This window comes from Jaculus jaculus, chromosome 6, assembly GCF_020740685.1.
Source record: "Jaculus jaculus isolate mJacJac1 chromosome 6, mJacJac1.mat.Y.cur, whole genome shotgun sequence".
Classification (NCBI taxonomy): Eukaryota; Metazoa; Chordata; class Mammalia; order Rodentia; family Dipodidae; genus Jaculus; species Jaculus jaculus.
This window is the reverse complement of record NC_059107.1, coordinates 29186193-29200816: the sequence shown is the minus strand read 5'-3', so window position 1 is coordinate 29200816 and position 14624 is coordinate 29186193. Positions and strand designations below refer to the sequence as shown.

Sequence of the window (14624 nt, the reverse complement as noted above, 5' to 3'; positions counted from 1 at the left end):
ACCATGAGTGCTATTAAATGTGGTTCCTCCTCCATCAATTTCAACCTCTTACATCTGCATCCAGACCCTGGATATACAGTAAAGGATATTATACCCTGCAAGTGTTAGTGATGAACATTCTAGATCATGGGAAATTTTATTTAAAGGGATTTTTTTTTTTTAAGTTTCTACCCTGGAGTCAGATTCTGCCACTTATAGTGTCACTTTAAGGGCACTTAACTTAGAGCTTCGTTTTTCTAAACTAGGTATAACAGCAGGAGTGACCTCACATGATAGTCATGAGGACCTAATGCACAATCATGCAATATGTTCAGGTCAGTGCCGGGAAGAATGTGGTAACCATGTCCTATATATTAGTGATGATAGATTTACAGCATGCTATGCCTACAGTAACATTGGGCTAGGACAGTGAGGGCAGTTTGCACTTCGTGGGGAAATAGTACTAACCAAGTGTCAGAGTGCCAAGGGGTACAAGCGAAAAGAACTTGCTGGCTTTGCAGGGATGTGATGGCCTTTTTCTGTGAAGTCACATGATTTGTGGGCTTAAATATCATTTCATCTAAGAAGAATATTTACATCTTGGAAAATCTTAATTAAAACTCTCACAGTTACCTTTGATTACTTGTGGGCACTACCAACACCTCAAACTTCCTTTTTTTAAATTTTTTTTTGAGGTAGGGTTTCACTCTGGCCCAGGCTGACCTGGAATTAACTATGTACTGTCAGTGTGGCCTTGAACTCATGGTGATCCTCCTACCTCTGCCTCCCTAGTGCTGGGATTAAAGGCGTGCGCCACCATGCCTGGCTCAAACTTCCTTTTTATACTGACATGGACATTCTTTTAAATAAAAATATTTTCCTTTCCCTTCTTCACCATGGAAAGTTTAGGCCATGAAGAGAAACTTCCATAGTCAGATGCAGATTGATAACAGGCTGAGATGTAATCACAGAAGAGAATGAGTGAAGTGGGTAACAGAATTTTGGCTTGGGCTCTTAATAATTTGGTTACATTAGATTAATGACATTTTGTGTTGAGACTCATCTAGTATCACCCGAATACTCTGACTCAGGTTTATTAAAAGAAGAAATAATAGAGACTTGGGGGTTGTGGTTGGTAGCATGGGGTATATTTGAAGGAGAAAGTTTAGGCTGAGGATGGTTGCTACTTCTGATCACAAAACTTGATAGTCAGTGTCCCGACATGCAATAAAAAAAATATAAATCATAGGTTTTGTAGTTTTCATTCTCTAATGACTAAGAGAAATCTTCCTAGTGGGTCTCTAATCATGAAGTATTGACCAACCTAATAAAATGTTTCCCTTTCCAACAGACTTTTAAAGAAAATCCACAGATGCTTAACATACAATAGATATTGATATTTTATATTTGAGATACTCATAGATATAAACCTGATAATTCATATAATTATAATTATAACCTATCTAATTATATAAAGGCAAGTTAATGGGGACTAGAAATTATCTTACGGTATGATGCCCTTTATTTAGACTTTTAAATGTAGATAGGGGCTGGAGAGATGGCTTAATGGGTAAGGCACTTGCCTGCAAAGCCTAAGGACCCAGGTTTGATTCTGTAGGTCCCACATTAGCTAGATGCACATTGTGGTGCATGCATCTGGAGTTTGTTTGCAGTGGCTAGAGGCCCTGGTGCATGCATTCGCTCTCTCTCTCCCTCTAATGAATACATTTTCGTTGTTGTTGTTCATTTATTTATTTGAGAGCGACAGACACAGAGAGAAAGGCAGAGAGAGAGACTGAGAGAATGGGCGTGCCAGGGTCTTCAGCCACTGCAAACGAACTCCAGCTGCGTGCACCCTCTTATGCGTCTGGCTAATGTGGGTCCTGGGGAATCAAGCCTCGAACCAGGGTCCTTAGGCTTCATAGGCAAGCCCTCAACTGCTAAGACAGCTCTCCAACTCTCTAATAAATATTTTTTTTTTAAAAAAGTAGATATGACTTACAGAGCATTTGAGGAACAGTTTTCAGAGGAGATAACATAATTAGTAAATACCTGATATGCTATGCTGCTGAATGAAAGAAGGAACAGTATACCTAAGGCCTCAGGTATATAGATGAGCTCATAGGTATATAGACACCAAAGATTTGTACATTATATTTTGTATGCTTTTAATGGTGAATCATTCAGTTTCTTGAAGTAACACCTCCCTATTTGTTAAAAATGAACTTGACTGTCATTTTTCCCAAGGTCTTTGCCTTAGAGCTTGGGAACAGGAGCTCGTTTTAGGTTTTGTGAGCAAAGCAATCCCCATCATAAGGAAACCTTAAAATAGTTTGTGTGGACTATGTAAGCTAGACTACATGCAACTAGGCAGTCAGGATCTAAGCTATAAACCACAACCTTGAGTAGCTAATGAACTTAGCCTGTTGAGTGGCACAGCTTAACTCAGCGGTTCTTAAGTGTAGATCCTGCACCATGTGAAGACTTGTCTGAAGTCTGAATACTTGGGCTCTCCCTAGACCTGGTGAATGAGACACTGTGGGTTTGACTCAGTATTCTGTTTCTGGAACAGGTGATTCCAAGTTATCCTCAAGTATAAATAAATGTCTTCCTCAGTCATCTATTTGATGAAAAACATTTTGCCATGACTGGGCACAATGCATGTGTGCCTGTTTTTTCAATTAGCAATAATTGCACCTCAGATAAACCTCACTGGCTCTGTGCAAAGCTTGTGCCTAGTTTTTGAGCTACTCAGTAGGAGGATGGTGAACTTAAGACTGTCTAAAATAAAATAAATTTCCATGAATGATTATTTTGTCTTATGGCATAATTATGAGTTAATTGTTTTCTTGATAGTGATGGACAGGTTCACATGCTTTTTTTTTGTTTATTTAAAATTTATTTATTTATTTGCATATGTGTCAGGATGAAGGGGCAACCCAGGGCCTCCTTTTTGTTTGCCCTGCAGACAAGACAAACACTAGATACTTGTGACCCTGTTTGCAACCCTGTTCTTGGACCACTTTTTGCAACTAACTTACGTGAGTCCTGGCCAGCTGGCTTGGCCAACCTTTAACCTCTGAGCTACCTTCCCAGCCCCTTACATGCTTCTTGTGCATACTTTTTGAATGTTTTGCTTGGTTGCTATGTGCTGATGTAGGATTTCCTGTTTCACCATGGCAGGCAGGATTTTCATCGCTAAAGTTTTAGAGTCACTGCAGATTTTTTAAATCTGGGCAGTTTACTCCTTATTGCAATTTGCTTCTCATTGCTGGGACAAACACCCAACCAGAACAGCTCATGCGAAGAAAGAGTTTATTTCAGGCTTATACATTCCAAAGGAAACCTCTTCATGGCAGAAGAAGCTGTCTCACTTCAAATACCCTTAGCAGAGACAAAAGGCAGCATCTGGAACAGCTAGTGCTTAAGTTGGCTCTCTGTACACCTCGTTAGTAGGGCTGGACTCAAGATCCATCCCCAGTGACACACCTCCTTCAGCAGGACTGCACCTGCTGAAGACTAAGTAGGAAGATTAATAAAAACTACCTAAGGCTGTGGGGGATATGCAAATTTTAAGTATTTTTTTCCAAACAACTTGTATTATACATTCTGTATGTTATATTGAGAATCTATTATTAAATGTCTTTTGAAATAATCTATTTGTTAGTTGGGAGGCTAGTTTTATCCTTTGGTTTTCATAATGATATTGTATAGTTTTATTGAATATTTTCTGTGACATACAAATGTCAGAAACTGAAACCAACTAGTTACTGACGTGCAACTCTTTATATTAAATATAACAATCAAATGGGCTGTAGTAATACACATCTAAAATATCAGCACTTGAGAAGCCGAGGCAGGAGGATTAAGAATTGAGGCCAAGTTGAGCCACATAGGGACACCCTGTCTCCAAAAACCCAAACAACAAAAAACATAACACACAGTACTACAAAATAAAGGGAAGTCTAAGTTATAGTAGAGTGTGTTTGCTGAGTCCTCAGGCATTACTCAGTTGCATGTTCTAAAGTCAGAGCCTGGGTTCAAATTTTGTCTTTTCTACATGCCTGACATAGTTACTGGAAGCTCAAGTTTTTCATCTATGAAAGGACATAATATTGGATTATATTACCTGATTTTGTAGGATTTTAGTAAGGAACAGAAGCGATTATGTGTGTAATGCATACTGTCAATACCATTACTATTACAGCCACTTCTACTCCTCTGATTCTTAGCAGATAACCTGGAAATAGGATTGTCATAGGTCCTGATTTGTGTGCCGTATCTGTCTGTCATCCCCACGGAGAAGGAGAGGATAGCCTTCACTTTCTCCGGTGGTTTTCAGATGTCTATTACTGTCCTTTCTCACCCTAATACATTTTTTAAAGTTTATTTTTATTTATTTAACAGAGAGAATGGGCATGCCAGGGCCTCCAGCCACTGCAAACAAATCTCCAGACGCATGTCCCCCTTTGTGCATCTGCTATGTGGGTCCTGGGGAATCAAACCTAGGTCCTTTGGCTTTGTAGGCGCTTTAACTGCTAAGCCATGCCTCCAGCCCCTTTCTACATTTTGTTCATCCTTTCCTTTGCCTGCTACTTTCCAGACACTGGCTGGTATGGTCATGCCCTCAATGCTCTTTAAGCAGAGACCCTCCTTTAGCCAGATGTATGTTTTATGTATGTTCTATTGAGTGCATGTAGGTTGACTTTACTTGCTTTGAAGAGAGGCTGAGTCATAGATGTGATCCTGAACTCTTCAGTACTTGCCTGTACAGTACATTTGTAAATTTTCCTTAGTCTTATTTTTATTGTTTAATTGAGAATAAATGAGAAATTTTAATTTAGGATGCTTGGGGCATAGAATGAAGACATTACTAATAAAGTGTGTAGACTGTCAATTGCTAAACTGATGTTCAATTCTTTTCTACCTTTCTCCCAAGGGAAGCCAAATAGAATTGTTGTGTAGGTGTTTTTGGTTTGGTAATATATTATTTATTTTTTTAAATTTGAAACCAGGATACTTTGTTTATCAATAAATTGTTTAAGTAGTTTAAAAACTTGTCATTTTGCTTGATTGTAGCATAATGAAAATGTATGGACTGCCCTATTAAGACCTACAGAGAGCTGGATGCATAGCTCAATTGTGCAATACTGCTTATCACATGGAAGGCCCTGAGTTCAGTCTCTAGCACTAAGAAAGAATAGAGTTTCTCTTAAATATCTACCAAATACACCTTTAATCCCAGCACTTGGGAGGCAGAGGTAGGAACATTGCTGTGAGTTTGAGGCCACCTTGAGACTACATAGTGAATTCCAGGGCAGCCTGAGTTAGAGTGAGATCCTACCTCAAAAACAAAACAAAACAAAGTCTACCAAATCTATGCTTTTTTTGTGGCCCAAAAGTAAAATCTAGCCAGGCATGGTGGCACATGCCTTTGATCCCAGCATTTGGGAGGCAGAGGTAGGAACATTGCTGTGAGTTTGAGGCCAGTCTGGGACTACATAGTGATTTCCAGGTTTGCCTGGGCTAGAATGAGACCCTACCTTGGGGGGGGGGGGCGAGGAAGTAAACTTTGCATAGTTATTTAATCCACATTTTTGTTTCTTGCCTTAGCTGTCATAATTTATAAACTGTACAACTTAAAAGTGCATAGCCATGTTAGGACATTAGAAAGCTAAGGTATGAAAATGCATGAGGGATGTAGCATTTTAGCTGTGCCCTTGCCTAGCATGTGGAAGGCCCTGGTTTCTAATGCCAGAACTGCAGCAAACAAATCAGTAAGCAAAGAGAGAGTGTTTTGGAAGAAAGGGACCTAAGGATCTTATCAGATTCCTTTCTTTTGCAGGTCAGTGCTAAGGCCTCCTAATGTCTAATACTTGCCACACTGACTTATGCTGATGCCCATTCTTTGGTCATTAGCTCAAGGTTTGTCAAGAAGAGCTGTCACTTAACAGTTTTTCTATTACTTTCTGGAAAATGGATTCTAGAAATACATTATTAGTTATTTGTGGTCCATATGGGGACTGGAGAGATAGCTCAGCCATTAAGGCCTTTGCCTGCAAACCCTAATAACCTAGGTTCAACTCCCCAGTACCCACTTAAAGCCAGGTGCACAAAGTGGCACATGCATCTGGAGTTTATTTGTAGTGGTTGGAGGCCCCGGTACATGTATTCTTTCTCTCTCTCTCTCCCCTAGCAAATACATAAATTAAAAAAATATTTTAAAAGAGGCAGAGCTGGAGAGATGGCTTAACAAGTTAGGGTATTTGCCTGCAGAGCCTAAGGACCCAAGCTTGTTTCCCCTATTCCCCTGTAAGCTACATGCACAAGGGGGCACATATGTCTGGAGTTCATTTGCAATGGCTGGAGGCCCTGGTGCGCCTGTTCTCTCCCTCCCTCCCCTTCCTCTCTTCCTCCTTTCATCCCTCCCTTCCTCTCTTTCTCTCAAATAAATACAAGTAAAAAGGGGAAAACTTGAATAATGAACCTTGAAAATCAAAATCCCCTTTTCCTTGATTTAACCCCTTGGTGTTTAGTTAGGAAAACTGTCATTTTTGTTCTATTTTCCTATGCTGTTTTTTTCTTAATTTGTATTTCTACTCTTTTACCTGCTTTCTATGGGCTTAAAGCACAGTTCAGGATTTCTTTTAAATTAGATGTCAAAAAAAAAAAAAAGAAGAAGAAGAAATCAGTGAAGGAAAAAGAAATAGTAGACTTTGGATCCTCTTTGAGAATAAATTTTACTTGACAATGTATACAGATTCTGAACTCTGAATTACCAGCACATCATCAGAAAGAAAGTGCTAATGCAAGTGTAGTCTCTAGTAAGTGTAAATGATAGTATGCTTGGATTGTGGGAAGAGTGCATATTGTAGTAGCCTTGGCAAGAATATGGTTCTTGTGTTACTAGGACTTACACATTTTGTTTAATATGATCGCTAACAATCACTCGAATCTCTTTTCACGTCTGGATTCATAGAGAATCTGGTAATCCGTAACATAACTGCAAAAATAGATTGATTAGAGTTTGTATGCTGTTATTTATTTGTGACCTTGTAATTAAATCGTGACAATTTAAGGAGAAAAATTAGGCGTGTTAATAGGATAGAGGTGAAATAACTGAAATTTATTGTCATTTAGCATTTTAGTTTAATGTACTTGTTCACTTAGAAGTCAATGTTTATTAAATTTAGCAATATGCATACATACATATATCATACTTAGGGTGCAAGTTGCTGTGAAGTAGTTAAACTACTATCCCATTAAGATACTTGTAAGTCTCCTAAATGAAACCAAAGAAAACTCACCCTTGGTATTATACTTCCTTATCTACTGCTTCTCTTCCATCTTTTTCATTCAGTGATTGGCAAAATGCAAGTTCTGGAAATTCACAAGGTTGCTTGCTGCATGAATTCCATGACAAAGAATAATAGACCAAATTCTTCTCCCTACCCCCACTATTTATTTTGGCAAAAGAAAACATACAACTCTATAATGGGAGACGGGAAATATATAAACAAACCTTAAAACAAGGAAGTAGAAAGGAAATATTTCAGATGTTTAAAATTGCTTGAAGTAATTCATCCATTCATTGTTTCAGCAAATATGTAATTGCTTTGTGTCTGGGAGGGTTGCATGAGATACAGTGATGTGGAAGTGTGGGACATGTTTCATATCCTGACACACAGCACAGTGATATGCAAGCAGAAGTCATCACCATGAGCTTCTGCCATTTTGAGCCCCATCTTCCATTTGAGATAAGTGTCACACTGGGGAAATCTGATGTGAGGCCTTGGGAAGGTGTCAGAGGACACTGTAAGCACACAGTTACAGACATTCTAGCTTACAGGACTGGTTTTATTGGTTGTAGAGATGGTTCACCCAAGTACTAGCATGGTTTATAAACTGATGAAGGAGTACAAATCTAGCTGCAATGGAATGGCATAGTGTGACTTGTATTAACTTCTGAAGGTCAAGTTATACCTCCAATCCACTTAACTTAAAAAAAAAATAAACCTTTACTGAATGCGTGTGTGCTGTATCTGTATGGGTGTGCTAAGGTCTCATACCACTGCAAATGCACGCACTTACACAACTTTCTAAACATACTTATTTACTTGAGGGCAGAGAGAGAGAGAGAGAGAATGAATGAGAATAGAGAGGGAGAATGAGCATACCAGGGCCTCTCGCTGCTATAAATGAATTCTAGACACATGCACCACTTTGTGCATCTAGCTTTATGTGGGTACTGGGGACTCAAACTTGAGCCATTAGGCTTTGCAAGAAAGTAGCTTTAGCCCCTGATCCATCTTCCCAGACCCCATACATAATGGAATTTTATTTAGCTATAAACAAAAATGAAATTTAAAAATTCTCAGGAAGATATACTGGAATAACCAAGGTTCAGAAAGAAAATGCCACATACAGAGATCCCAGCTTCAAACGTCTAGACAGGTATGTTCAGTTGGGAATACTGGTACAGATCAGAGAAGTGGAAAAGGATCGGGGTGGTGGGAAAGAACCTTTAAGGGAAGGATAGTGGAATAGTAGTGATATCAAGGTAATGTAGGAAGGATACTGGGGATGGAAAAAGTTAAGCAGGAAAGAGGGTGAGGAAAAATTGGTGTAAGGGAATGTGAGGAGGGTTAACAAAAACTCAGGAGATATTAAGAAGCCATTTGGAAATCTACTACTTTATACACTAATTTAAGTAACAGAATGAATCATGGTACCCTGAATGGATGGGTAATGCTCTTCTCAAAAGCCAGGACTTATTTATTAAACAAAATCTAGGGGCTGGGCATGGGGTACCTTTCCATGAACTGTTGGTCATGGAAGCTCCAGAAGCTCCCCACCAGTACAGGCTATCTCTGGAACTCTTGGTTGCCCACCAGCTCTGAACAGTATGACTTTATTGCTGGTTGTAGAGTGTAGAAGATCACACTGAAACTGAACCAGAAGTCTCCTTTCTACTGGCTAGCTCTCATGGTAATGAAAGGCGCTGTGCAAGCTGCTGCGGGAGAAAAGTCATTGGCGGCCTCACCCAGCCATGAACCCTTGAGCTGCCAGGCAAGAGTTACCTGCTGGTGCTATAGTGACATGAATTCTAGAGGGGTAACGAACGGCTCTCTGATTGGATTTGAGGCCTGCTGCACAATAGGGAATTCATATCTAATCTAAAAAGCCTACAGCCAAGGAGGCCACAGACCCCAGAGGGAAATTTGCCTTCTAAATGTTTTGTTTCTACTCACAGTGTAGTGTTGCTTTTAGCCTTAGACAGAAAAGCTTTGCTGTTTGCAGTGGCTGCTGTTAATGCAGTCTCCTAACTGCTCAGAGTGCTGAAAAGAACTGGCTGCTGAGTGCTCAGCCCCTTGTGGGACAGCTACATAATCTTCCTCCAAAGCTCAGTGAATGAAGAATGGGAGATCTGGAGGGTGGGAAGGAGTGGTGCAGGACTCTCACTTCCATATGACATGGCTGTTACAGCCAGGGACTCACAGCAGCTGTGGTTACCTGCATGAGGCCTGCAGGTAGGGCCACAGTCACCATTCTATCATGGATAGGTTTTTAAGTTTCTGCCCCACCCTGAGGAGCTACTAGTAGTGAGTGGTTGCTGGGGGAGGTGGAGTCATTCTCTTCAATGATATTTCCACTAGTATATGGGGCGGGGAAGAAGAAGGAGTTCATCAGGAGAGAGAGGGGCCCAAGAGAGGGTAATGAGGGCTGGAGAGATGGCTTAGCGGTTAAGCCCTCACCCGTGAAGCCTAAGGACCCTGGTTTGAGGCTTAATTGCCCAGAACCTACATTAGCCAGATGCACAAGAGGGCACATGCGTCTGGAGTTCATTTGTAGTGGCTTGAGGCCCTGGCCTGCCCATTCTCTCTCTTTCACTCTCACCGTTTCTCTGTTGCTCTCAAATAAATAAAAATAAACAAAAAAAAATTTAAAAAGAGAGGGTAATGAAGGGATCTATGCAATCAAATTACCATATATATGAAATTGTTAAAGACCAATAAAAATACTTTTTAAAGTAATACAGGGGCCAGGAGCTGGGGGTATTCTTAGCATGCCTGAGGCCCAAACAAAACAACAACTAAATGAAAAATAGTATAAGAGAAAATGTAACTCAAGAGGAGGCTAAAGAATTCTGCTTGTGGGTGAATGGCATGGATAAAAAATAATTATAATAAAGGATCCTGCCAGTCAGATTCCTTTAGAATTGCTTTGTTTTGTACTGTAATACTCCTGCAGTGGTCTTTGGTTGGGGAGTCAGAAGCAAGCTTGATTTCAAAATGTTTTCAACTACTTTTAATTTACCAAACTGAACTTGTTTTAGTTAGTGCAAGGTAAGTTCCTTCATCTGAGGAATGCTAGAGAATTTGGGATGTTGTATATTTTAGGATTCCTCATCCCCTCTGGAAACTCACTTGGTTAAACCAGCAACTATTCCATACTCTTTGTTCCATTTAACTTTAATGGCAACAAAATCAAATCTAACTTTACAGTTGACTAAAAACTGTGGTGTATTTTGGTTGTCTCATTCAGGTATGATTTGCATCTTTCTGTCCTGCATTAAAAAGCAGTGACAGCATTGTTTAGAAATCTTGTGCTTTGTTAACTTGGAGAGGAGGGACATGCTTTAATGGTCTCTACTGTTAATCTCACTCTTAGGGAAGCTTTGTCACAATAAGGAAGCAACATTATTCAAGCTAGTTTTATCTTGGAGAGAGGAGATTCCATCAAAATAATCTAAGTGTTTTTATGTATGTATGTATTCCATATGGATTACTAATTAAAAAAAATAATTATAGGCTGGAGAGATGGCTTAGCATTTAAGGTACTTGCCTAAGAAGCCTAAGCACCCATGTTCGACTCCCCAGATCCCACATAAGCTAGACACACAAAGTAACATGTGCATAAGGTTGCACATGTGCACAAGGTGGCACATGTGTCCTGGAGTTTGATTACAGTGCCTGGAGGCCCTGGAGTGCCAATTCTCTCTCGTTTTCTCTCATAAAAAAGGCCAGACTGTTGGGCTTCCCTCAAAAATATTTTAAAAAATAATAATTAAAAAAAAATTGAGGGCTGGAGAGATGGCTTAGCGGTTAAGCACTTGCCTGTGAAGCCTAAGGACCCTGGTTCGAGGCTCGGTTCCCCAGGTCCCACGTTAGCCAGATGCACAAGGGGGCGCATGCGTCTGAAGTTCGTTTGCAGAGGCTGGAAGCCCTGGCACACCCATTCTTTCTCTCTCCCTCTACCTGTCTTTCTCTCTGTGTCTGTCGCTCTCAGATAAATAAATAAATAAAATTTAAAAAAAAATTGAGACAGAATCTCACTCTGGCTCAGGCTGAACTGAAACTTATCCTATAGCCTAGGAAGATGGCTTTGAACTCAGCAGTCTTCCTACATCAGCCTCCCAAGTGCTGGGATTATAGGTATAAATCACTATATCTGGCTAGTCTTAAAAAGTCTTCTGTGGGGCTGGAGAGATGGCTTAGTGGTTAAGCGCTTGCCTGTGAAGCCTAAGGACCCTGGTTCGAGGCTTGGTTCCTCAGGTCCCACGTTAGCCAGATGCACAAGGGGGCTCACGCGTCTGGAGTTCGTTTGCAGTGGCTGGAAGCCCTGGCTCGCCCATTCTCTCTCTCTCCCTCTATCTGTCTTTCTCTCTGTCTGTCACTCTCAAATAAATAAATAAAAAATGAACAAAAAATATTTTTAAAAAAATTTTTAAAAAAAGTCTTCTGTGAAGCCGGGCGTGGTGGCACAAGCCTTTAATCCCAGCACCTGAAAGGCAGAGGTAGGAGGATCGCCATGAGTTTGAGGCCACCCTGAGACTCCATAGTGAATTCCAGGTCAGCCTGGGCCAGAGACCCTACTTCAAAAAACCAAAAAAAAAAAAAAAAAAAAAAAAAAGTCTTCTGAGAAGATTGAGTTAGAAAGTAATATAGGGGCTGAAGAGATTGCTCAGTGTTTAAGGTGCTTGCCTGCAAAGCCTAAGAACCTGGGTTTAATTGCTTAGTGCCCACATAAAGCCAGATGCACAAAGTGGCACATGTGTTTGGAGTTCATTGGCAGTGGCTAGAAGCCCTGTCACACTCATTCTATCTGCCTTTTGCTCTCTTTCCTAAATAAATAAACTTTAAAAAAAACTAATACAGCCCTAAATAGTAATAGAGGGACAGTAAATCTTTAGAATTTGAGGGCAACCTTGGTAATGTATAGGTAAACAATTTTATTGTATTAATAATATAATTTGTCTTTTCATGATTTTCCAGTGATGTGATCTAACAATTTGGCCTATAAAATTATAGATATCCTAAGTAGAATCTAGAGGTGCCAATTTGATACAGTTATGGCTTGGGAAGCTTTGCACATCATCCCCATCTTAATTGGTGGAGAAGAGTCAACATTTCTTTTACATATATTAATGTCCTTAACTATGCAGGTTTGTTTTAATGGTTTATACTTTATGAATAAAAGTGATGCTTTGCTGAATTATTGCCAGGAGCTCAGTGGTTACAAGTACTTTCCTGTACAAGCATGAGGGCCTGAGGAGGGCTGAGAGAATGCTTAACTGCCCCAAGTCACACATAAACATTTGGGTGTGGCCACAGTCATCTATAAACTCATCTATAAACCATGGGAAGCAGAAACCAGTGAATCCCTGGAGCTTTCAAAAGAAAAAAAAAAAAAAAAGAACAAGGCAAGCTCTGGGATCAGTGAGGGGCTCTGTCTCACATGAGAATGTGGAAGAGTGATGGAGGACACCTGAGGTTCCCCTTTGGCCACTGCAGGTGATCACACCCTAGTGCAGAGTGTTGCATGGGCACATACACGTGCATATGCCACACATACATGCAAACAAAAAAACGTAAATCACTCTTTAATGAGCTCACTGTCCTTTGTGGGTTTTGGTGGTTTTAAAGTATTCATCTATGTCTTATCAAGTATAGATTATTTTCCTAATTTATTTATTTATTTATTTGAGAAAGAGAGAGGGAGAAAGAGAATGGACATGCCAGGGCCTCTAGCCACTGCAAATGTACTTCAGATACATACACCATGTGCATCTGGCTTATGTGGGACCTGGGGAGTTGAACTTACCTGAGTCCTTAGGCATCACGGGCCAGCACTTTAACTGCTAAGCTATCTTACCAGCCCCATTTTCCTCTCTACTAGGTAAATGACATTTGTGTGTGGTATGTGGTACTCTACCACTGAGCTGTAGCCTGGAAATGCTATTTTAAATGGTTTGGGGCTCTTTGTGTTTACAGGACCGCCCCAGGACATTTGACATGCACTCGCTGGAGAGTTCACTTATTGATATAATGAGGGCTGAAAATGATTCCATTAAAGGTAAGTTGATAAATGTAACTTCTATTTTAGTAAATAGTTCAAGCATTTATTTAATCTGATGAGCAATATAGTGATGATTCTTGAGTCATTTTGGATCGAAATTGCATCGGTTTTATACATGAACTACTTTTTTCTAAAAAGTCAAATTTATGTGATGGATATCTATAGTAGGAACCATCAGTACCAATTAAGAGTACTGAAATAGGCCTCATTGCTAGAAGCAGGCAGTTAATTCAAAGAGATATGCTATCTTTTATGTCTCAGCTATGAAACTTAATGCCCCAGAGCAATGCTTCTGCCCTGTGACAACAGTGACTCCATACCAGAAGTGTTCAAATGCTGACAACTTCTTACTTAGTTTCACATTTTAGAAAATGATCAGCATTATTAATTAAATTACATTTTATGGTTTTTGAATTTTTTGTATACATTATGGTAAAAAGTAGTACTTTTCCCACTTGGATTTTGGCTTCAGGTCTGTTAGTGACTAGCTGTGTTATCTTTAGCAAGACACTCAGGTTTTGGCTAGGCCTCTAGTTTTCCCTTTGTGATAAGGGATATATACTTTCCTGGAAGCCTTAGAAATTAAATGCAGATGCATGGGCTCTAGGCCACATGTGGGTGCAGTTGTGGCATGTTTTTTTTTAATGTCTCTGGTCATGCTGACATGTAGCCAGCCTGAGAACTGTCAGCTCCAGGTTTGCTCTCTAAGGACTTTCCCTCTGTTTTCCTGAAAACTACACAAAACAAAACTTTCTCCTTCTAAAAGTCTCCATTTACTAGAAAGCAGGTTTCTTTATCAGAATGAAGTTTGGAATGATTGATATATTAGATCAGTCCAGCTATGTTGTTAATTTGTTTGTTCATCTATCTATTTCTATGAATTCATTCAGTGTTTATTTGCCTGCTTTATGCCAGCCATATAGCTTTGCATTATGGGAAGAAATGGCAAGGTAGCTTGCTGTTAAGGGTGGCTGCCTAGTTTATTTTTTTCTGTGAGTTTGGGTCATCATATTGCTGATACAATAAAACTAGTCATTTTCAACAGACTCTTAAGGATAAGTTTTGTAGTGAGGAAATCTTGGTGAGTTTTGGAGATATAAAAAATAAGGTGTGAAGAAATCCATATAATGGGCAACTTGGAAGTAACACTTGGAAATTCTTTAGGAATGTGTTGAAAGTCCTTACTGACTGCCTTATAGGGTCTGTTGAGTGACTGTAATGCACATGCACATTCTATATCAGAAAAAAGAAAAATATCTTTGCTTCTTTTCAACACCATGACCATG

The 14624-nt window shown here is 39.8% G+C and overlaps 1 protein-coding gene across 4 annotated transcripts in view; it reads left to right on the top strand.

Moving 5' to 3' along the window:
• The window catches only part of Cpeb4 (cytoplasmic polyadenylation element binding protein 4), a 68536-nt gene that overhangs the window by 13622 nt on the left and 40290 nt on the right, over nucleotides 1-14624 (top strand). For all 4 annotated transcript variants that reach the window (XM_004665012.3, XM_004665011.3, XM_004665010.2 and 1 more), the window contains exon 2: nucleotides 13254-13335. In XM_004665012.3, the coding sequence (XP_004665069.1) occupies nucleotides 13254-13335 (82 nt within the window). The remainder of the gene's footprint in view (nucleotides 1-13253; nucleotides 13336-14624) is intronic.